At 41.7% G+C, this 25,620-nt stretch overlaps 1 protein-coding gene across 3 annotated transcripts in view; it reads right to left on the bottom strand.

The window, feature by feature from the left end:
• CTBP2 (C-terminal binding protein 2) overlaps nt 1-25,620 on the bottom strand; it is a 267,959-nt gene that overhangs the window by 75,535 nt on the left and 166,804 nt on the right. The window contains exon 1 of one of the 3 annotated variants that reach the window (XM_075000484.1): nt 9,787-11,546. The exons of the other annotated variants lie outside the window; for them this stretch is intronic. Coding sequence (XP_074856585.1) covers nt 9,787-11,542 — 1,756 coding nt within the window. The 5' untranslated portion in view covers nt 11,543-11,546. Of the gene's footprint in view, nt 1-9,786; nt 11,547-25,620 lie in introns of those variants that run through there. 3 annotated transcript variants of the gene reach the window in all.

Raw genomic sequence — 25,620 nt, 5'->3', positions numbered from 1 at the left:
CGAAATACCATGAGTTAAGTTCTGTGAGTTAAAAAAAACCCCAGTGCTCAATATTTCATATAAGGCAACTTTGCCACTTTCCTCTCACTTACTCCAACAGAATATGAGACAAGTGCCATTTAAACCAATAGGAGTCTGTTTTTCAGGCGCATTTGAATCTTTTCCATGATGTCAGATGTTGCTTAGGGCATAACAGGATTCAGGTCTATAAGGTGCATATACAGAGTCTGCAAATAAACACCTTTAAATGAGTTAACAAGCAATATTTAAATGTGAATGCTATTTCTGTAATTCATTTCATATGTTAGATCTCCATTATTTGTTATACACTTGTTTCAGACATTCTAAACTACGCAACTTCCCATTAGTGGCATTTATCTTTAAATGTCTACTACAGAAGTATGGTAAGTAGTTCTATGGAGAATAGCCTAATTCACAAGCATGTATGCAAAAAACTTCTGCTTCACTAAATACTGGTATACACTTAGAAATTTGGGGACTATTTCTACAATTGTTTGGTGCAATTTAAAAGTAAACATTTTCTGTACTCGTTAAAATGGGAAAACAGAAAACCTCCTCATTATCCATTTGAAAAATAGAACCTATTATTTTTAATAAGGCATAAGACATTTAATGATTGAAATTTACTGCATTTCTTACATAAAGAAGCCATTGGTTCTGTAGATCGAAGTATTGGAAAGTTAATATGGCGCTGACAAATCTTCCAAATTTGTACAGTGTAACTCTGGCTCTGCTAAAGTCAATGGCAAATGTCCCATTGACTTCAATGGAGGCAGGATTTCACCCAAGAGTCTACTGGCTTCTACAGTGTTTGTCTATGGCATAAAGTGCTTCTGCATAAACTGGATGTGCCACTCTGTTAACCAGTCTCACAAGGCTGGCCCAAATAGCAGTGGGAAGAGAGCACAGAATATGTGAGACTCAAGATCTACATCCACACTAGAGGGTTTTGCTGGTTGACAAAACTCAGCACTTCCGCTGACCATGTTCCGCTTCTCCACGATGAGGAATAATGCCTTGGTCGACTGTTTCTGTCAACAAAAAAGCCATGTGGATGCTCTGGGGTGGGGGGAACCCCCTGGTCGACAGACAGGGCTTCCGGTTCACCAGGCAGCCTTCTTTGCTGAGCTTCCAGTTGGCCGTTCCGTCAAGAAAGCAGCAAGGAAGTCTGGCTGCTCTCTGTGGATAGAGCGGATTGCTCTTTTGTGTGTGGACGTGATCTGTTGACAGAAGTTTTGTCAGAAGTTCTCTTCCAACAGTAACTTCTATCAACAGAATGCTGTGCTGTAGCTGTAGCCAAGGATATGTGTTTGTTAGTCCATCAATTTATGCTCTGCCAACAAAGTGACAATGTAATAAGTACTTACATTCTTGCCCTCTCACCTGTGTGAATCATTGCTCAGTGATGCGTATTTTGGGGATGAACACAGAGAACCGAGTCCATTTTCACTTGCTGTACCAGTATAATAGAGTTGGTGTTACAAGTTGTTAAATACAGATTAACAATATAAGTATGCAGTGACATAGCTAACGATTTTGGATTTGATCCCTCTGTTACTGTAGGAAAAGGAGGATAAAATCCACTATAAAAACCTTGCCAAAGTAAAATACAAGTTCTAGAGCATTAAACCAAAGGGTTCAGCCCATAAGATTCCATCCTCCCTCGGACGATCCATTAAATAGAGAAGATTTCAAGGGCGGGGGCGGGATGACCATTGCTATGACCAGGTGGGATACTAATGGGTTGCCTAAACTTTTCCAGTTATTCAAGTGTCCCCATAGGATATTTAAATATGGTGACATTCTCGGTTGGTTACATGGTATGTCCCTTTATACAATTACTTTCCTAACACTTGTTCATCAATATTCCTTTGGTGCAGAAGAAATTTATACACTTGCTCAAACTAATGGACTTTTTCTAATGTCAATCCTATACAATAATAAAAGCATTGTAGGAAAGGGCGGGAGGAGGAAACCAAGACCAATAGCTGCTGCTAACAATTCTAGTCCTGTTTTCCTTGAGGAAACTATTCCTGCAGATCAGAACAGTCAGGGACTTCAGTAAGAATCTGGACCTCAAAGAAAGGCCAGACAATCTGTTCGTGAACCAAAGTTGCAAGTAGGTGGCTGCCTAAAGTTGCTCAGCAATTTGCAATGTTAGAAAAATACCAGGGGATATTGCTTCATCAGAAGAGGGTAAGTGAGGAAATTAGAAGAGATAAATAAAATATAATGCACCCAGGAGTCTACAATTTATCACAACGTTCTTGCACATTATCCTCATTCTGCAATGGACTGAATGCATATAGAGTTGTATCACTTGTATCATTCAACTGTCATGTATCGAAGTCTGCCCCATCTGCAGCTTATTTACGTGCCAAGATGGTCTGATCTGAATGCAACCCAGGAGGTGATTCACTTGTCAGCGGATCTGCTTGCTTGCTATTGACAACTGAACTCCACAAGCATTGATCCAAACAAATACTATGGGGATCCCCTCCTCTCTTTCTTCTTGTGAGTGCTAGTAACATGGCTAAGTTCATAAAGTCTATTTGTGGTTTTATGAGAATTCCCCCTCATTTCATTAACTCTTTTGCTCTCTATAGTTGCTCAAGCAAATCCCCTTCCAACAAATACTGCTTGCTACTTTCCTCTACTACTCAAGCTAGTCAGCATTTTTCTACAGAACAAGTACGCATTTGGGGGTCTACTTCACGCACTTAGGGAGCATTATATTATACTTTTCTTCTCACTTACCCTCCTCCTCTCCCTCACCCTCCAAATAATTAGGTCAAGATTTTGTTGACCATGTGTAGATATGCAAAAGAGGGAAGGGGACCTCCCTCCCTCCTTTCTCTACCTCTCATTCTACGGTTCAGACCCCGTACTTGACTCTGTGGATGGACAGTAGTAACATAGGAGAGCCAGGGACCTGTTTCCTCCACTCTGCACCAAATGTATGGAGTGTTAGCGCCAATGATATGCTCAAATATCACTGTTGTGGCACGTCCTAATGGCATCCAGTCTCACCTGAGGAGCTCTCTCATTAGTCCCAGTCCTTACACTCAGATGAAGAAATTTAACCTGGCACACAAGGCCACCTTGCATAGGTGAGACTAGGAAATGAGAACAGTGACCTCACAGGGGTGCCTATGCACCCGAAAAAGAGCCACTGTGTCGGTCCAACACAAGCCAGGATAGAAAGCCACTTCAGCATGCCACAGCATTGAAGTCTAAGCAGATTTTGAGCTCCAACAAGCTATATAACTGGTTTTTCTGAATTGTTTATCCCATAGGTCTTGAAGTAGTGGTTGCAGCTCCCCCTACTTGAAGCGGTACCAATCATGTGCATGGTTTACAATTTGGTTCCATGGCTTTCAGCATCCCCACTATACAAATTATTCCAGAGGCCCTGATTCATCCACTCTACCTGCACAGGACCAAGCAACAGGATTTCAATCACAGAATGTGAGTCCCAGGACTGGCAAGCATGGTGGACCACTCAGAGAGCAGGAAGGAGTAGATAAGTCTGAAGCCATGATACTGCACAATTGACTAAACAAAGCTATGCCAGCACACAGGGAGCATGCACTGCTCTGCCTCCTCCATCGACTCTGGCTAATTCAGACTTTTGAGGATTCTTGTACCCTCCACTCCGTGCCCAGCACTGCAGGATGTGTCTATGCAATATTGCCCCTCCTCTACTACAGAGAAATAAACACTGCTTAAGAGAGAGAATGCCTGGGAGAAAAAGAAGTGAGCAGATCACATTTCTTCCTAACAAACACTAGTACATAGGAGACAGAGGAGATTACAAATTGGCCTTCCTTACAGAAAGCCAACAGAATGCTGTTAATGTCAGAGTATTTTTAAGGTGACAAGGGCTAAAGCTAGTCTGTCAATTGTTATGTATATTGCTTAATATCTGTCCTATGGTTGCAACAATTATTGCAAATCAACATCTTACTGATTCTGGCCTTTTACTTTTTAATGATACAACTTGATACTTAATTTAATTTTCTCTTTTTAAAAATAACTTGAGTTCAGCAGTACAGTATTGCGTTAAGCTGGTCTGTAGTTTCACTCTATGCAAAGGGGAGAAGATGCATTTAAAAATGCTTATAACAGTAAAGATCAGAAACCTTTAACATATATAAGGGAAAAAAAGCTTGTTTATCCTGTAGCTATGGAAAGTACTACAAGAAAAAAAATGTAAAAACATTTCAGCTAATATAGTTGGAGAAGGTACTGGATATGGAAGTCCTAACAATGGTATAACCTCATACCTGGGATAAAGGAGAGGTGTAAATTGAGGCCAACACCTCTTGTGCATCTGACACCACATTCTCCTCTGACAGCCCCAAATTCATTTCTTACTGTAACTGCATTCAAGTCAATGGAGTTGAAGCAGGGAATTTTCTATTTCTTGTCAATAGAGTTGAAGCAGCAGCATTTTCTATTGTTCGTGATAAAACTATTATGCATTTCAGTCTTTTAAAGGTGCATTGTATTTAATCCATGAAACAAAGCAGACACTGTTAAGGTAACTTTCCATAACATACCTTACAAGCCCCTAACTGTATTCCTTGCACACCCAAAACTCACAAAATACTATGATGTCAGTATTGCAGTCATATACCACGGCAATAGACTTTTTTACACAAGTTGTCCCATTGACATTAAAGGGGTGACTCACACAAGTAAAGTTACACGTATGCATAAGTGTTAGCCTGACTAGGGCTCAAGAGCGTTTGGGCAGTGTAAATAACATGGGATTGAGACCTAAACTTGCCTTTTAAATTCTTTTCAAATTCCATTTTACAAACAACCATCATTTCAGCCACCTATCCCTGTCACACTGAAGATTAATGTTTTACAGATAACGCTGACTGTCAGAAAATAACAGATATCCCATGATAAACACACACGCCTACTACAGAATCACAGAATCGTAGGGCTGGAAGGGACCTCAGAAGGTCATCTAGTCCAGCCCCCTGCTTCAGGCAGGATCAGCCCCCACTAAGTCATCACAGCCAGGACCTTGTCCAGCCAGGACTTAAAAACCTCAAGGGATGGAGAATCCACCACCCCTCTAGGCAACGCATTCCAATGCTTCACCACCCTCCTGGTGTAGTAGTTTTTCCTAATATCTAACCTACACCCCTCCCTCTTCAACTTCAGACCATTATTCCTTGTTCTGCCATCTGACACCACTGAGAACAGTTTCTCATCCTCCTCTTTAGAGCTCCCCTTCAGGAAGTTGAAGGCTGCTATTAAATCACCCTTCAGTCTTCTCTTCTGTAAACTGAACAAGCCCAGATCCCTCAGCCTATCCTTACAGGTCTTGTGCTCCAGCCCCTTAATCATTTTTGCTGCCCTCTGCTGAATGTGCTCCAGCAAATCCACATCCTTTTTATACTGGGGGGCCCAAAACTAGACACAATATTCAAGATGTGACCTCACCAGTGCCGAATAGAGGGGAATAACTACTTCTCTAGATCTGCTCAAAATGCTCCTCCTAATGCATCCTAGTATGCTGTTAGCCTTCTTGGCTACAAGGGCACACTGTTTACTCATATCCAGCCTTTCACCCACCATAACCCCTAGGTCCCTTTCTGCTGTACTGCTGTCTAGACAGTCAGTCCCCAGCCTATAACAATGCTTGGGATTCTTCTGTTCCAAGTGTAGGACTCTACACTTCTCCTTGTTGATCCGCATTAGATTTCTTTTGGCCCAATCCTCTAATTTATTCAGGTCACTCTAGATTCTATCTCCACCCTCCAACGTATCTGCCTCTCCTCATAGCTTAGTGTCATCTTCAAACTTGAGGGTGCAATCCAGAATCTAATCCAGGTCATTAATAAAGATATTGAACAACACCAGCTCCAGAACCAAGCCTTGGGGCACTCCGCTTGAAACCGACTGCCATCCAGATATTGAGCCATTGTCCACTACCCGTTGGAGCCGACCATCAAGCTAGCTGAAGACAAACCATCTTTGCAAAAATGGTATTGGGTCAAAAACTCACCTGTAGGCGTGGGCTGGAACACCAGCTGAGGATGTGGGTGACTCATCCACAAGTCTGGTCTGCCTGATTCAGAGCCAAGATTTTCATCCCCGCTCACTGATTTGGGCAAAATAGGGACTTGCAGCCACGTCTCTTCATTCAAACCGAACATCCCTTCCTCCTTTCAAAGATTACTGGGGCCCTTTATTATTGTTGTTAGCTTGTTTTTAAATCTGCTTGGACATTTTTAAATTTAAGATCAAACAATTCAATAGTCCAAGACAGTTTTTTGTGCATCTAAAATTGTAAATCATTTTTAAGTCAAAATAATGCAAGCTGTTAGCTCATAAGGTGGACTGCATTTTCTTACTTCTGCCTGAGGGGAACTACTCCCAATTTAGATTAAATTATTTTGTCTCTATACTCCTACTCTATTTTGTCACTGAAATCTTCATTACTAATCTTTTAGTACGTGGAGAGAGTTTGTACCTCACCTGGATTAACACTATAGCTCATAAAGGCACCAAAAGGACGTGTTATGGTCTGTTATGGTCTGTCAGGTCAATGTGCAAATTAAATAAGATTTATGCAGTACACAGAGGCTTCCTTTGGAGCAGCTACATTCTGTATTGTTAATCCGACCACCCTGCATATGTACACTGTGATTACATGCTAAATGTCTGTACAGAACTTTTACTGAAGGAAACCTGGGTGTTATTTCTAAACTAGTCAGCTATGTTTTACTATACCAGGTAAAGCACAAATTCATTTTTTTAACATTTTACAATATAGAGCATATATGAAATCAGGAGTACCAGCTATGAGATGTCCTCTGTGCCCAAAATGGCCTACGCCAGTTTCATCATGGCCCTATCAAAGGAACAGAACTGCAAATCTTTTTACCCACATGCTGAAGCCCTTTACTCCACTTCGGGTCCTGTCTCCCTTAAGGTCAGAATTCTACTTCCCTCTCACTGGACTACTCCCTAAATTGGGCTACCAATTTAACAGCCGTAGCCCATCATTCATGCAGCTGATAGCAAAAGCAAAGTTTACCTGCCATTCAGTAGAAAATAAAGGGAAAAAAATCAAAACATAAATTAGGCAGAATTTGAGCAGAACCAAGCTCTAAACTATTAAAGAGAACTAAGATGAGTATCTACCTTTGCAGAAACCTCTTGTCAAAAATAGCTAGAATCGTCCAGCCTGGCATTCCACGTTCCAGGAAGGCCTCTAATTTAAGGCATACTGTGCCCTCCACTGTCTCTTATGGAATATCAAGTTTCTTTCTTTTCATGAAACCATCATCCTCTCTGGTATCCAAGGAATCCAGGTATCCACTATGACTGCTTTGTACACCCCTATATGGGAGCCTTGTCCTTCATTCCAGCTTTAGCTACTATGGACAATACCTGAAATGATCTTTGATTACTTCCTTCCACTCCTGTGCTTATAATCAAGAGTGTGAAAGATTGTCTAATTGTGTATTTGAGACGGATGTCTGGTTCCTCTCTTTTGTTTCCAGTCCTCATCGCTGGAAATCCTCATTGGGCAGGGCAGCGAGATTCACTTTTTGTGTGACCCTACAAATACAAGTTATCTACAAAGCAATTACGCAAAGCTTCAACAATTAGTACAAAAATTGTGAAAGTGGTAGCCAGACTCCTCTTCAATTATGAAAACGCTGAAAAATATGCACACAGGACTATTCTGAAAGTTCACCCTCAACTCTGATTGTCATAAACAAATGCTGCACAGACGTGGTGTTTCTCAAAGGCTAATTCCTCAACATGGTTAAGACATCTTGAAACTGTCACGCCACACATCTTACCTTGACTTCTAGTTTAAGGTTACATTTTAAGGGAGGAAAAAACTGCCTCCTGTTCTATTTTGGAAAAAAAAAAAAAAATGCAAAGTAAATAAATGAATAGAATTTTACAGGTCCTCCTTCAGCTAAACCTTTCAGCCACTTCAATGAGAAGATAATCTTTCTGTGATTATGACCAAACCCTCTCGTTGCTTAGCAACACATAATTAAGGAATATGTTTTCAGATCCGCTTTGCAAGCTGGCCATTATCTGATGAAATTACTGGAGCAACAAATGTCATCCTCATGCAAATGAGTTGGTTATAGAGAAAGAATGTTTGACTTGGGAAGAGGGCTCAGGATCTCAGAAACGTTGGTTTCTTCTTATCTTACATGGATTTTTTTAAAGGAAGAGAATATTATATATTTTACAGAACATAATACATAATTTAAATATGAGGAATAATGGAAGGAATACTAAATTTATCCTATGGGGGGAAAATCAGTCAAAACATATGCACCCCTGCAGACCCTTCCAGCAGTATTAATATGTACTTTCACTCCAATGTTACCAAAGTAATCAGCTGGATCTGATGCACTGCAATTAAATCACCATTTTGTTCACAGTTTTATGTCTCTTTTTTCAGGATTTTGGAAATTGTTTATTCAAAAACCTTTCCTGGATGCCCTTCCTTTGTGTCTGAATGATGCCAACACGTAATGTTGATGAATATATAAATAGGATGTATGTTTATAAATTACCCAAAATAAATCAAATAGTCACAAAACAGAAGGAATCTCCCTTCTAAATCAGGGATTCCAGCAGCGTGGGAAGGGGTCTGAATTTTGACAACTTTATCATTTCCACTTGCAAAATAGTTCTTTATATAGATTCTCGTGGAATGTCATCACTGGCTTGGCATAGTTTCTATGCCTATAAATGGTATACTTTTATTAAGGCTTTTTGTGTGTGTGCTTGTTCACGATTTGTTTGCATGGTGGCTCAGCTGTGCAGTTCAGAGAAAAAATTCTCTCCCGTACAGGCACTATCAATATGGACGAAAAGCATTCTAAAGGGTTTTTAACATCAGAAAAGTCAAAGCAACAAATGAATGAGATTGGCTAAATTTCCTCTTACTGCAAAATGATTTTCCTATGTTAATTTTTATTGATCTTTGACAAGTGAGTACCAATTTATATTTTTTAAATTGAAGCACTAAGTCTGTTTGAACCATTTAGCCCACAACAAGAAAGGGATGGGAACATTTCTTCAGACAAAAATGAGAGGGGTGGGAAATAAGGGGCAACCACTTCTTTTAAATATTCTAGTGGTTAATCATTGATTTCATTAAGGAACTTGGTCTATACTTAAAGTTAGTTGCCACCCTTACAGGTACTCCTAATAGGAAATCAGGAGTTTTACTTTAGGTGCCTCATACAACAGGAAATTAATTTTGAAATGTCAAAGGCAAGTCAATTCTAGATTTAACTCCATTAGCCATCTGATAAATTTGGTCAAAACAATGCTAACCATTTCCTCTGAGAAACATATTTGTGCCCGATAACAAAGGCAAGAAGTAAACCTACAACTAAACCTGTAGCCTAATTGCTCAGAAAGTGCAGTATCTAATCTCCGATTCCATACAAGCAACAGTAACAGCAAGATTCATAGCAGAACAATTATCTGATACACTACTCACTTTAACTGAAGTTAGCTAATCAAATAAAATATTCTGAATTTAATCACACAGTGAAAGACAGCACTGGAAAATGAATAACTTGTGGCCTGGGGGTAAATCTATTTTTCTTCTTTTTTTGCAAGGGGATGCGTCTAATATTTCAGCCCTAACTCTAATTGGATTTATGAGACCCAAACTTATCTTATGGTAAGCAAACACAGACATAACATTCCTAGGGCACACTGCAAATTAATATACTTTAAGAAAATTACTTGGTTCAGGTGACGCCATGGTTGAGACAATAATTGGTGGTCCAGTGCGCCTGGTAAGTTTCTGATAAGGAGAATGCTGCATGTGAAAACTTGGGCCAGCAATCGACAAGGTGGAATCCATTTGGGCTCCTGGCTTTCGGAGAAGCTGAGGGCTGCTGTGTGGGCTATGCAACGGGGACATGGCTGTATTTCGGTCCCTCTTCATCAGCTCCATGGGCACCGTATAAGAGGTTGGATATGCCGTTTTGGGACTTGCATGTGGGTTATTCTGCACTGCAGTCACTGGCAATCCCGTTGGGGCGGAATAGGCAGACACTGGACGGGCATGCATGTTGCATGGTAATGGAGTGCTGTATCCAGAATTAGCTAGAAAATGAGCACCTTGGTGAGCTGCCCCAGATGCAGAGTAAGTTGCAGTTTCCAGAAGATGCTGTGTTGGGGCACTGGATGGGCGACGATTTAGCTCCCCTACCCTTGGTGATACTGGCTGTAGAGAAGGGTGAAGCGGCTGCTGCACTGTTGTGCTGTCCACACCGGGACCGGTGGAAGGGTGCATGCCATATTCATTCTGTAGCAGTTCACTTCGATGACTAAAGCTGTTGGATCGGGTCCTGGGACGGAGTGCACTGTTCTTCCTATCATGCCTTTGGAGCTGCATTTTTGTTTTGTAGTTCTGGGCAATGTGAGAAAGTACCCTGGCCTGTCCGAGATTTGGAGCCACAGATTTTATATCATTCTCTTCCATCATAGCCAGAAGGCTCGGAGAATCAAACCCTTGCTGCAGCAAAGCATTGAGTGTGCTTTCTGACACACCTTCTGAACGCAGGAGTGCTAGGAACTCTGGATCAAAGTTTCTTTTAATGTCTTGTCCTGGGAAAGCTGGAGGCATCTGAGAGTGGGAAGGAGTCATGACAGTTTCATAACTATCATAAGGAATCTTTGCATTGACATTTTCCCTGATGGGCCCATAACCACGACTGACAGCAATGCCAGATGGACCTATGCTCCCATCAGGAACAGCAGCAGAATTTGGATCAACTACCAAGCACGTTGGAGTAATTTGTCTAGCAGCTGCAGACTCTATCGGTCTCTCCGCTGTATCACTATAGAGCTGCCGGTTGGGAAATGGTGGTGGTTCCGTTCCATATCTAGGGGTGGGTGGTTCAACACCATATGTTGCAGGAGAAGGATCTCTATTTCTCATTCTCTGCCCCTCTTGGATCATTTTACTCATGGGATCCCTACACACATGGCTGGCTTCGTGTGGGGCAGGTAACCGTCCTTGTAGCTGATCCCAAGCCAATCTGCTCCCGGGAATCCCATAATTCGGTAATGATCTATTGATCATGTGGTCTCTATAATAGCGTGGATCTTTAGGTGATCTTGCGGCTAAAGATGGGTCACTGTAATAATCCTGAGATGGCAAGGAGCTTCGGCCAGCCATTGCAGCTTGTCTGTCGTAGTAAGTGAAGTCAGGAACAGAACCCTTCCGTAAAGGACCCTGGTTAAAAACTGGATCCTGATATGGGTATGGCTTTTGCTTCAATTCAGTGCCTCTTTGCAAGATGATATCATGTGGTCTATGGTTTGGCTGTTCATACCAACCTCCTTCTCCACCGTAAGTCAGTGAATTTCGCCTCCCAGTTGGTCTCTGATATTCAAATGCACTTTCAGTCTCCCAGTTGCCTTCATACCATCCTGCAGCATCCCAGCTCTGAGAACGGCCGATATTTGCATGCTTACTTGGAATCGGCATTGGAATGAAACAATTGACTTCTGTTGAGATAAAGAAGAGAAGGAACCTCTCTTTTTAAATCTTCTATTACACACATCAAAAAACAGATCAAGCTGTATCTGAGCTCTTCTGGGACTTCAGAAACAACCAAGTGGTGGTTTTATATTTCAAAGTATTGCCTGAATTATTAATTCTTCGAAACTTTAGTAGACAAAAAACACAACACCCACTGTAACTCAGTCTCACTCCAAAACCGTAGAATGAAAGGTCTTTTCTGTAGAGTTCAGTCACAGACAAGGGCTGCTGCATTTAATCCAGATGGTTTATCCCTTCCTGCTTGGGACAGTTTGCTCACATGGACAACTGCTCTAGCAGTGTGTGAGGATTATGAGCTAAATAAAACCCCTAAAGCCTTTGTTCCATGTGACATCACTTTAGCCCGATGAAACCTACTGCGCCAGCCGATCCAACAACCTCAATGTAATTTCTCCGCTTGGAAGTATTATTACACTTTATGTGCATATACTTTTCTCCCATATCATATGTCTTTTTTTTTAAAGTCATTTCCCTTAACCTATCCCTATTTCAGAAACCCTATAAACTGATACCAGAGAAAAATATTTATATCTAAAAGTCAAAAGAACAGAAAGCTTCAACGTCAGCTCAATCTTAATCCATCCTGATGAAATGTTATCCACTGCACACAGCTAAGGACAAATTAAATGGAAGAAGGAAGATGGGCTTAAAAAAAGGCTGATGCAAGATACTCAGGAATATAAAGCATTGGCTAGAAATTTGTTAGGTATCAGTAGAACACTTTAGAAATATTGTAATTTGCTTTGGCAATTACCTTTCTATTGCAGTTTCAAATTAGCTCCAAAAGGATTCTTTACATTATTATTGTAATACTCAAATCCTTTCATCATCCCAGGAAAGAAAATTGCAGAGGTGTAATCTGGAATTTATAATTTTAAGACCCCTAGAAGAGGTCAGAGGAAAGAAAGGGAGGATCAAAAGATCTTAAACCTGGTATAACAAAGCAAAAACTGGAGTAGTAGACTTTTGGCTATTATCTCCTGGTTTCCTTTAAATATATGCTTATGAGATGGAAAAACACTCGGACATCAGACAAAACTCCATTTTTGTACCTTGCAGCATTTCAACAGTCATATGGCTTAGGCAGCTTTTTAAGCTGAAAGTAGGTAAAGGGATTAAGGTTGAATCACACCAAAGTAAACTGTTATTTAGAAACATACTAAAATTTTCCATAAAAGGTTACTATTTTGGAGAGAGATATTAAAATAATTCTCCAACATGTATTAACTGCCACATGCTACAAATGCTCGGTCATTGTTTCTGCAAGCACAGAGCAAATATATTATTTTCCAATCATCATGCATCTCATAGTACTTTCGTTTTAAAACAATTAAATGGAAATGAATCTGTTTCTTTCTCTGCTACAGTATACATTTCTGCACCACAGACATGTATAAGTCAGGTGTGAATTCCTGAAAGGAGTAATAACTGCCTTTTGGGATGGGAGGCAGTAGATAGTTTCTTCATTTGTATGACTATATCACAATAAAGATTTGGTATACTAGACATCACATGATGAAATATTGTGCTATTATGGTAGCTAATACAGTCTAATGCTTATTCCTGCCTATCATACTAATCCCTCTGGGCTATATCTCTGACCCAAATACTGACAGGATCTCTTAGTAATCCTTACATTTCTCCATTGCAGGAAATGGTACAAAATACTGTTCAAACCTCTTCTCTCATAAAGAATTCAAATCTTTAATAATATGCTGAATATTCTATAGACATACAAAAATTGCCCCCACAAGATTATTTATGCATTTTTGGACAATATCTGATTAGCATCATATTGAATTAACTAACTGAATTAAGGCACACTGGAAAATTTCTTCCTGCACGAGTCAAAATGGAAAGACAAGTTGGTAGCTGATGAATAATTGGAGAACATCTTGTCCTACAAAAATATTTGATTACATTTTTAAAAGGGTAAAATATATTCCAAACTAGGTACATTAAAATCCACATTGTCTGTTTTTTAATACTGTTATTTTCTCTGTTACGAAAGTTCTAAAGCAGAAGAAAAGAGCTAGGTAAAAATTGTATAATTTTATGCAATAAATACTATTTATATTCTTCAATTCAAGAGCATCTTCCAGCCAGTGATTTCAAAGGAAATCATTAAATGAATTTAGCCACAACACAAAGATTGGTGGCATTATCCTCAACACACAGCTTAAAATAACTAGGTTACAGAGCTGGTATAAGGCCCACATGTTCTAGTGCTCATTAATTGTAGGGGCCTCATTTTTAGAGGTGCTGAGCAAGACAACTGCACTTGAAGACAGTGAAGACCTCAGTACCTCTTAATTGCCACCGACTTCTCCAAGTCTTAGGGTCTCAAGTTGGGAACCCAAAATACGAGATCCCAAAATCCACCTGCCAATGAGTAGAGACTTGCCCAAGAGAACTAGAAGAAAACATAGGTCTCAAATCCCTGTCCTCCATCCTAGCTGGAAGACCACTCCTTACTGACAGCATTAGTCAAGGCTCTGAAAATAATGATCCAGCAACTACATATAGCCTTCTCTAGACAAAGAAATTCTGTGAAAGTCATAACTGTGGTGGAGTGCTCAGTAACAGTGGCAGTGTGTTTGCTTTATATGAACCAGCAAATTAACATGATAGGCCCCGACCCGGTAACACTTTTGTGTATTGGTTGAATTTAAACACATGAGCAGTCCCACTGACTTCAATGGATCTGCACAAACAATTAAAGATAAGGACATGGGCATGTACAGGTTTTAGTGAAAGCTCAGACAATCCACCACAACACTAAGCGAAAGAAACTCTTGTGCCCTCACTGGAACGTATACTTCTATTGCAGAGACGGAAATCAACAGCTGCTGGGCAGGAATTCCAGCTGCCTTTCAGCTGCCTTATCATCTCTCTGAAAACCCGCCGCTTAGCTCAGCCATGACTGCTCTGCCCTCCCTTTAACCTCTCTTAAGGCGCACACAGTCTATTTGCTCAATGAACACAAATGGGAGCCCACACGTGACTATTACAGACAGCATGAAATATGACCAAAAAAAAAGTTAGACTCCCACCACACCAGGAAATGAGTAAAAATAATGTAAATGGAAGAGGGGGGCAGAACCCCCACTCCCCGCAACTTCTATGTAAATACCAGAATTTCTGTAGCTATTTATAAAATAAGATCCCTGCAATAGGCATCAAGAGAGGACTTTATGGAGCAACGTACTGGTCCAACACAACTAAACTGATATAGCAGTGTATCTAGGAAAAGAGCAATTCACAAATATTGACATACCTAATGTAAGAGTGAGACTGAGGAATGTGCTTTCCATGCAGCTCATTTTATTGTACCTTATCTGTGAATTTTCCATCTGAATTAGGAATATTGCCACACAGAACAAAAGCAGAATAATTACCATGATATGAAATGCTTTTGTCTTTGTGAAATTATGAATACATGCACAATTTGAGTATAATACAAAAGATCATTTCAACAATGACTTAGTCATCATATGTTTTGCTATGACACAGCAACTGCAAAAAATAGGATTGTTTTAAAACTATATAATGGGTGACTGGCCCTCAAAAATCCCATCATCTAAAATTGAAGGTGCAGAGATCAATTTTTTACAAATCAGTAGGGCCTGATAATGGTAAATGTTTTTTATATATACATAATTTTAGAAAATTCAGTTTTTGGAGAGAAGAAGGCATGGATTATACACTCTTACTTTAGATACAGACTACTAAATCTACAAATGCTAGAAAGTCTACTCTCTATTCAGTGTACATGCAGAATTACTGTCCGAGTAAGCGGAAAGCCCCTTGAGATGAAATGTACTTAGTGGCTGGGGCAGGGATGACATATCAGGATTCTGGGGGATGGGGTTGGGTTGGGGGATGCTATTCTACACTCTGCCACTGAATCCTTGTGTGGCACTGGTAAAGTTACTCAACTTCTTTTATCTCAGATTGCCAGTTTATAAAGTGGTATCATAACATATTACTACCGCTTCTCTGATGTTGTGAAGACGGTACTTCATTAAAGTTTGTAACAGGCTTTGCGTTCCCTGGATAAAGTGCTTCAAAAAGGTGCAGAGGGACAATAACATTTTTGCCCTCTGTTTAAAACTACCCTTTTACTAAAAAGGCATCATTGTGCACAGTGCCTGCTGAAGCTTAGGTAGTTCTCTAAGCCTTCTATTCTTCCTTTATTTGGCTTGCTCCTCTGCAAGAGGCATTGCTGAGGTGGAGTGAAATATTTTCTGGTACACAGTGGATATCAAACAGGGGAAAGGAATCACGTGCACTGTAAAAGGCACATAAAGAAATTAGTTTAAATGAAAAATCTGGGGAGGTGCACAGGAATGTGTGCAATAAACCCTAGGAAGTCATTGTATTTGCTGAAATTTGGCTTTGTAAAAAGCTCTCACACAGTGGCAACAAGCACACAACCTAGATAGGTTTTACAGCAGTCTCTCTCTACATTAGAGAAGTACAAAGAGAAAATTAGCAGGCTCACAGAGGAACTATGTTCAATAATCAAAGGAATAAGAACAGCATCTGAAAGCACTCAGCTCTTGGAGCTGTGCCACCAGCTTTTACCAATTTCCAAACCAAAGGCATGGATGCTCAGGAACTTCAACAAAACACTCCAAAGAAAAGCCAAATACCAAGTTGGTGCATTACAACAAAACAAACTTTCAAGATTAGCTGAACACTAAGCAGTCGCGGCCCCATGTAACACTAGATTCTGGTCACTTTAAAAGTGAAAAAGAAAAACGTATGCATATTTGCACCTCAACCTCCCTGAAATTGGGATATACATTTATTGAAAACATTGGCTCACATATTACCATAGCTTGTGCACCGAAAACTCTAGGAACTCACGCTAAAAGAAAATACTGCCTCTAAATGCTCTACACAAGCTATGAACTGCAAATTAGTTATGCTGCCATTCCTATTTACTACACAAAAATGGCCTTAGGGATATGTAGAAAAAAAAAGGGTGGGGGAGGAGGAATTTGTGGTCTGAACAGATGTAGAAGAAGCCAAACCAAAGCCAAAGGACCACACACACCAAAAAAACCAAAGCAGAATGGTTCTAAGGAACTGACCTCATTCTGAGCAATGATAACTTGGTAATAGCCCACAAAAACCCAGATATCTTTGTAACAACATACAAAGAGAACAGTGGATTTCTACAATGTAACTGATCCATCTGCAGTGGTGTGTATCTGCGTTACCTGCATCTACAGAAGCAAAATGTTTGGAAGGGTTCTCTGCACATTATATTTATACCTCATCCCATTACAACAGACGCCGTATCTGCAGATCACTTTAAAAATCATGCTATATACATTTATACTGTGGAATCCTTAAAGATATGCACCTAATAAACTTAGGAAACCTGCAACGTTATTATAGTAATCCATGACCTCTTGCCTCCCAACTTTTTGTTTTGTTGTTGTTTTGTTGTGGGGCCTGGCGCAACTGTATCTTCAGTTAGGCAATATGCCCCTGCAACATACAGTTAAAAACTCTCTGGTCCTGCAATCGGGACCAGAGATATTGCTGGACCAGAGAGCCCCAGCCTATGGGAACGGAGGCTGGCTGGGAATCCAGTGACAGAGGGGCCTGCAGCCAGAGGCTGGCAGCCCAGAGGAAGGATGGGGCCAGGAGCAGAGCCAGTCTGGCAGCTGGGAGCACAGCCAGGGCTGACAGCAGTGCCCATGAGCTGGGGCTGGCAGCAGGGTCAGTGGCTGTGAGTGGAGCCCAGCTGGGAGGCTGGCAGTCCCAGGGCAGAGCCTGGAGGATGGCAGCATAGCTGCTAGAACTGATCATCCGAGTCCGGTAAACTCCAGTCAGCTCCCGAGATTGACAGACCAGGGAGGTCCAATCTGTATCTATTACTGGACACTTGAGATGCTGAATAAAGAAACAACAATAATTCTTAATTTCTACAATGGGTGTTATTAGATGCACTTTCTGCAGTAATAGTCCAACCTTCTATTATTTTATTGGTTGAATACCATGGAACGCATTAACTTATGCAACTCAGTTCTTAAGTAAATACTCGGGGAGCACAGAAATGTCCTAATTTTTTTTTTTAAATCACAAATGGGAATCTATGGCCCCTTGCCACTAAATCTGAATTTCCTGGTAAACATTTTATGTCTGCAGCTCTGCCAGAAGTCACAACAGAAACATGTATATCGGGGTCAGCAACCTTTCCGTGGCGGAGTTCCAAAATTTGACCCTTTGACCTTTACGTACAGTTCAAGTGCTGGTGATACTTTTTAAAGTGGCTAATTGACCTACTTATAACAGCTTCATTAATAAATTAAGATGCAGATCTTTACCCTTTAGATGGTGGTTGGCAGCAGTAGCTGGTCTTTTGTTAATCCACAGGCGGCATGGCTTTGAGCAAGTTCCCGGCTGCCTGGGGGAGAAGAGGCGGAGCTGAGCTCCCGCTTGACGTGCCAATGAAAATCAGCTCGCATGCTGCTTTTGGCATATGTCCCAGGGATTGTTGTCTCCTTATACATATACTGAGCTGCTGCAGTGCAAAGACAGAGCAGCCTTCTGACACCTATGATCTTACCATTATTCAAGATAGGCCTCCAAAATCTGGTTCTGGGCATCTCCGTTGCAAACATCTGGAACTACGATACAGACAGGGCTTCTCTAGATATCCTAAAATACAGGGCGGCTTTTCCCAAACTATTGGACATGGTACAGACATGTCAGTCAGCTAGCGAAGAGATTTAAATAGGCAATAGACTTTGCACAAAGCAGCAATCTCCCTTTGGTTGACTGGGAGATCCACCCAGACAGCCTGAATATACAGTCTGTCAGGAAGACAGCCCCACATTGCCTGCACTTCATACATGCATACACAGAAGAATTATTACAATACTGGGTTGCAGTAACTTCCTAGAAGAGGTTAAATGCGATACTTATTGGAACTGGAAAAACCCACCTAAAACTGCCTTTGAGTAGTATTAAAACCAAGTTTAGAAAATGGGGAAATAATCACAAGTGCAGCAAAGACCCAGTATCTACGAAGCAGGTTTCAATCTAACTTGGGTTTGTACGATCTGATCAAGCATGGTCTGGTACTACCTGTTCTCACTTAGGCTTATGTGATCTGGCAGAGAACAAGGATTTACTATTGTGGACAAAGAAGTAATTCTGAGTCACAGGAACATGAGAGGCTAGTACTAATCTAGAATGCACTCAGAGATGATAAAACTAAAAACCTAGCTGTAAACACTGCTTTGACATCTTGAAATAAGATTTACAACCAGGCTTCAACCAAGCAAAAGTTTTGCATTCAGATATTTAGAATAGTGCTTAAGATTTACAACCAGGCTTCAACCAAGCAAAAGTTTTGCATTCAGATATTTAGAATAGTGCTTACAAAATTATTAACAGAATAATTATTGTGCATTTCTAGCACAAGCAAAGAGTAAGCATTTTTTTTACTCCAGCACCAGAAACACATATGCTTTTAGAAACCACAAAAAAATTAATCAATCCAGATAGTGACCAGAAATCTAAAAACTGGTATGAATAGTTCACTGGGCACATCCCTCAAACATTCACAAAGATCTAATCTAGGAATGGTCTTTAAAAATCCTTTAGAAATCACATCAAGCACCTCATATCAAAATGGGGTATTAACTCCTGAGGTCAAAATTCATCACGATATTAAAAGAATGTAGGAGTAAGATTTAAATATAGTCTGTAATGAAAATACTTGGAATTACATTTGTTCCACAAACTAGAATCTTAAGTGAATATGCTTTAGAATTCTGACCCCTACCATACATGCCTTGACCTTCATCTAAATAAAAAAAATACTAACAATGATAAAGGAAGAATGACTGGATACCTGAAGAGATGAAAAGACAGCATCTCAGGTGAGTATTTTTAATGGTAATACTCAAGAGCTGCAGGGACACATTTCCCAAGTTCAGGAACTCTTCATAGGTAAAAGAATACTGGGAGAAACGCACTTTCAAATATAAATTATTTATTAAGGTCAGAAGGTACTATTAGAACATCAAATCTGACCTTAAGGAAAACATACATATTATCAAAAAAAAAAAGAAGAAGAAGAAGAAGAAGTCCTGTGGCACCTTACAGCCTAACAGATAATTTGGAACATAAGCTTTTGTAGGCAAAGACCCACTTTGTCAGATGCATGAGTGGGGGTTTCAAAGGAAGGTATAAAGAGGGAGTCTCAGTCAAGGGAGGGCCAGAGTTGACAAGGTCTGTTCAGTCATGGAGGATGTGGCCCCTTATCAGTAGTTAATGTGGAGGTCTTAACACCAAGGCTATGTCTACACGTGAAGCCTACTTCGAAGTAGCTTATTTCGATGTAGCGACATCAAAATAGCCTATTTCGATGAATAACGTCTACATGTCCACCAGGGCTGGCAACGTCGATGTTCAACTTAGACGCTGCGCAGCACCACATCGAAATAGGCGCAGCGAGGGAACGTCTACACGCCAAAGTAGCATACATCGAAATAAGGGTGCCAGGCACAGCTGCAGACAGGGTCACAGGGCGGACTCAACAGCAAGCCGCTCCCTTAAAGGGCCCCTCCCAGACACACTTGCACTAAACAGCACTAGATCCACAGAGCCGACAACTGGTTGCAGAAACTGTGCATGCAGCACGGACCCCCAGCTGCAGCAGCAGCAGCCAGAAGCCCTGGGCTAAGGGCTGCTGCACACGGTGACCATAGAGCCCCGCAGGGGCTGGAGAGAGAGCGTCTCTCAACCCCTCAGCTGATGGCCGCCATGGCGGACCCCGCTATTTCGAAGTCGCAGGACGCGCAATGACTACATGTTCCCTACTTCGACGTTGAACGTCGAAGTAGGGTGCTATTCCCATCCCCTCATGGGGTTAGCGGCTTCGACGTCTCGCCGCCTAACGTCGATGTTAACATCGAAATAGCGCCCAACACGTGTAGCCGTGACGGGCGCTATTTCGAAGTTAGTGCCGCTACTTTGAAGTAGCGTGCACGTGTAGACACGGCTCTAGAGTGAAGAAACTGCTTTTGTAATGCAGACTAACACGGCTACCTCTCTGATATCCTTTTGCCTACTGGAAGACACATACATGTGACTTGCATTTCCAGAAGGCAGAAATGGCCAAGATGACCAGTGTAACATGAGCATAATAGCTCAGTGGTATGAGCATTAGCCTGCTCAACCCAACACTATGAGCTCAATCCTTGAGGGGTCACCTAAGAATTTGGGGCAAATAGATTTAAAAAAAAAAATCTGCCAGGGGATGGTAATAGGTCATTCTGCAATTGCAGGGGATTGGACCAGATGAACTTTCCTCAAGGGCTGTCTCTGTACATGCTGTCGTCCCTGTATAGTTTACAGAATGCTTTTTGTTGAAAGGGATTCCTCTGAGGTGAACAAACAGTACATTTGTTATTCACTTTAATGGGGTGGGTGATTGAGACTCAATGTAACTTCCCTTCTCCCCTCAGTTTTCTTTTGGTTGTTCTCCACAGAGCCTGATCCTGGATTAAGTTGTCATCCCTTCTTCATGCCCTCATGTGACATGTGTGCTGTTTATATATTACACACACATACGCACACACATATATGGAGATATACCTATTTCATAAATTTGGAAGGGACCTTGGCCATTTGTACACACGCCGCTTGTTCCAGAAGCAGAATCCTAATAAAACAGCCCGGAAGATGCTAATAAGGCGTGGATGTAAATTTCTGGCACCTCATTAGCATATGGTCATGTGACTCAGAGTCCAGAAGAAGCACTTCTGGACTCCAAAATACACATGTAGAAGCACGGCTCCCAAGGATCTCCCTGAAGGAAGATTGTGAATGTGGGGACCCTACCGTATGCTCTTCCAGAAGCGCTTATTTTGAAATAACGCTGCTACACACAAAAAAGCATTCCAAAACAGCACTCAACTATTTTGAAATACAGCATCTACACACATAGAGCCTATTTTGAAAGAGAGCCATTGGATGCACTGTGGCTTATTTTGAAATGGGCTCTTTTCCCTGTGGTTGTGCCTACACTACCCCTCCCCTTTCAGATGCGGAATGTAAATACAGCAGATCAAATGTGCTAATAAGGCATGGATATGAATATTTGGTGCCTCATTTGCATAATGGCATCCACTTGCCACATCGAAAGTGCTGCTTTTGAAATGCAACCTAGCCATGTGGAGGGGGTTCCTTCAAAAGGAAGCCCCATTTTTTAAAGCATTCTTCTGCCTCATTTTTTTCCAGGTGCTTTCCAAAGCAGGGTTTTGTTTCAAAGCAACCCTGTCTACATGGCTAGTTAGCATTTCAAAAGCAGCACTTTCAACACAGCAAGTGGCTGCCATTGTGCAAGTGAGACACTGAACAGTCACATCAGCACCTCATTAGTATTTTTGAACAGCTGCATTTACACGCCTCTTCCGAAAGGGAGGGGCAGCATAGACACAGCCACTATTAACAGCACCTATTTCAAAACAGGCACTATCCCTTGTAGAAGGTCAAGGATTACCTTCCCCCCCACCCCTCCACTCTCAGATCTGCTCACCTTGATTATCTTTTCCTGATTTGTCCTCCTTGCTTACTGTTTTTGGTTCTCTGTGCCTTAAATATTGAGTCTGTTCTGGTCTGGCTCTGGTCTGAAGAAGTGAGTCTGTCCCACAAAAGCTCACCTAATAAACCATTTTGCTAGTCTTTAAAGTGCTACTTGACTGCTTTTTGTTTTTATAATGTATAGACTAGCACGGCTTCCTCTTTGTTACTGTTACATTATACTCTCTTTGGCTACGTCTACACGTGAAGCCAACATCGAAATAGCTTATTTCGATGTAGCAACATTGAAATAGGCTATTTCGATGAATAACGTCTACACGTCCTCCAGGGCTGGCAACGTCGATGTTCAACTTCGACGTTGCGCGGTGCCACATCGAAATAGGCGCTGCGAGGGTACGTCTACACGCCAAAGTAGCACACATCGAAATAAGGGTGCCAGGCACAGCTGCAGACAGGGTCACAGGGCGGACTCAACAGCAAGCCGCTCCCTTAAAGGGCCCCTCCCAGACACAGTTGCACTAAACAACACAAGATACACACAGCCGACAACTGGTTGCAGACCCTGTGCCTGAAGCATGGATCCCCAGCTGCCGCAGCAGCAGCCAGAAGCCCTGGGCTAAGGGCTGCTGCCCACGGTGACCATAGAGCCCCGCAGGGGCTGGAGAGAGAGCGTCTCTCAACCCCCCAGCTGATGGCCGCCATGGAGGACCCGGCAATTTCGACGTCGCGGGACGCGGATCGTCTACACAGTCCCTACTTCGACGTTGAACGTCGAAGTAGGGCGCTATTCCGATCCCCTCATGAGGTTAGCGACTTCGACGTCTCGCCGCCTAACGTCGAAGTTAACTTCGAAATAGCGCCCGACGCATGTAGCCGCGACGGGCACTATTTCAAAGTTAGTGCCGCTACTTCAAAGTAGCGTGCACGTGTAGACACAGCTTTTGTGTGTGCATCCCTGTGTAGGTCAATGCATTGCAGACAAATGCAACATGAAAAAAATTGGCTTTTTTCAGTCACCCAAGATCCCTGACTAAAAAAAGAAAGAAAAGAAAGAAAGAAAGAAACTTATAAAAAAATGTTCATTAATGGATTTGGCATGTTAGTGCAGATACACAGTTTTCTTTTTAAGATAAGAACAGGATATATTGGAGACTTTAAACAAATGAATACTGTTAACCTAATGGTCTATACTGAAGTAGGAAACTAACCAGAAACCCCACTGAGGCATAATGCCATAGGAGCTCATACTCAAAGCTAGAAACTACTGTTATGGCACTTACCTACATTACATGTGTTCATGGGTACTGAAAAACATACTTGTAAATGAATGATGTATAATGCATTTCCCTACAACTTTGTACTAGTGAGAACAGATGTCTAAATCCTTTCAAATTATCTCTAATGGGTATATTTTGTAGAAATAGGCTCAGAACTGAAACACTGGGTCCAGATTCAAGTTTCGCCAAAATTCAGGGTAATCACACTCAAGCCGTGTCTACACATGCACGCTAGTTCGAAGTAGCGGCACTAACTTCGAAATAGCGCCCGTCACGGCTACACGTGTTGGGCGCTATTTCGATGTTAACATCAACGTTAGGCGGCAAGACGTCGAAGCCGCTAACCCCATGAGGGGATGGGAATAGCGCCCTACTTCGAAGTTGAACGTCGAAGTAGGGCACGTGTAGACGATCCGCGTCCCGCAACATCGAAATAGCGGGGTCCGCCATGGTGGCCATCAGCTGAGGGGTTGAGAGACGCTCTCCCTCCAGCCCCTGCGGGGCTCTATGGTCACTGTGTGCAGCAGCCCTTAGCCCAGGGCTTCTGGCTGCTGCTGCTGCAGCTGGGGATCCAGGCTGCATGCACAGGGTCTGCAACCAGTTGTCGGCTCTGTGGATCTAGTGTTGTTTAGTGCAACTGTGTCTGGGAGGGGCCCTTTAAGGGAGCGGCTTGCTGTTGAGTCCGCCCTGTGACCCTGTCTGCAGCTGTGCCTGGCACCCTTATTTCGATGTGTGCTACTTTGGCATGTAGACGTTCCCTCGCAGCGCCTATTTCGATGTGGTGCTGCGCAACGTCGATGTTGAACGTCGACATTGCCAGCCCTGGAGGACGTGTAGACGTTATTCATCGAAATAGCCTATTTTGATGTCGCTACATCGAAATAAGGTACTTCGATGTAGGCTTCACGTGTAGACGTAGCTTCAAAGTGCTAATGATACATAAGGAGATATACTGTTCAATCAGTCACTGAGGATAAGTATCAGAGGGGTAACTGTGTTAGTCTACCTGCAGAAACAACGAGAAGTCCTGTGGCACCTTAGAGACTAACAGATTTTTTGGAGCATAAGCTTTCATGGGCAAAGACCTGCATCTGACGAAGTGGGTCTTTGCCCATGAAAGCTTAATGTTCCAAAACATCTTTTAGTTCTATAAGATGCCACAGGACTTCTCATTGTTTTTTCATTGAGGATAGTCCATTTTCAAGCACACGTGCCTATGGCTAACAGGAAGCTGAAAAATTAACAGTGTACACCTCAGACGAGTTCCCTTCTTGATAGCATATAGAACAGATTGATGACTGGACTACAGGTAACACATTCTGAAGAAATTAAAAATTATTTTCAAAATATGATTAATCTTTGAACATAGAATACAATCTAGTACAGGGAGGATCACCATTTCAGAGTTATCTTGTTAATATATTAAGCTGACCAAATGGAAGAATTATCAAGTCTGAAAATTAAACCCATGGTATAGAGGTAATTAATGATAATGGCTACTCAAAGGTATATGTGACATGAGACAACAATACTTGTTACACAAAGCCTTGATTTTCAGATGGGGAGAAATGGAGTAACAGCAATGGAAAATTACAGATTAGTTTAAGTTAGAACAGGTATGGGTTCAGAAGTAAAAACAGAAGACACAGATCTTCATTTTAAGGACAGCTAATAAAGCACCATGGGCAAAGATGCTCTGCTTTTGATAGCAAGTAAATTAAGTGTCCAATACTAAAAAAGCTGCACATGGAACTAATGCAAATTGCACCCATATTTCTAGCTATACTGTTAGGACTCAATTCGTTTGTCTTACGCTTTAGCAAAGAAAACCAACGCAAATTACTCTTTTTTTAATTTTTGTTATGTATACAGCTTTATTCACGAGCACCTTTCCCCCTCCACTGCAACATGGGTGATGTAATACAAGAGAACAAATGTGCATAAAACACTTATAGGCCGTGTCTACACTAGCCCCAAACTTCGAAATGGCCACGCAAATGGCCATTTCGAAGTTTACTAATGAACGCTGACATGCATATTCAGCGCTTCATTAGCATGCGGGTGGCCGCGGTGCTTCGAAATTGACGTGGCTCGCCCCAACGGGGCTCCTTTTCGAAAGGACCCCGCCTACTTCGAAGTCCCCTTATTCCC

The sequence above is a fragment of the Carettochelys insculpta genome, chromosome 7, assembly GCF_033958435.1.
Source record: "Carettochelys insculpta isolate YL-2023 chromosome 7, ASM3395843v1, whole genome shotgun sequence".
Taxonomy (NCBI): domain Eukaryota; kingdom Metazoa; phylum Chordata; order Testudines; family Carettochelyidae; genus Carettochelys; species Carettochelys insculpta.
Note: the sequence above shows the minus strand (reverse complement) of the source record. Positions and strands in the feature narration are given on the sequence as shown.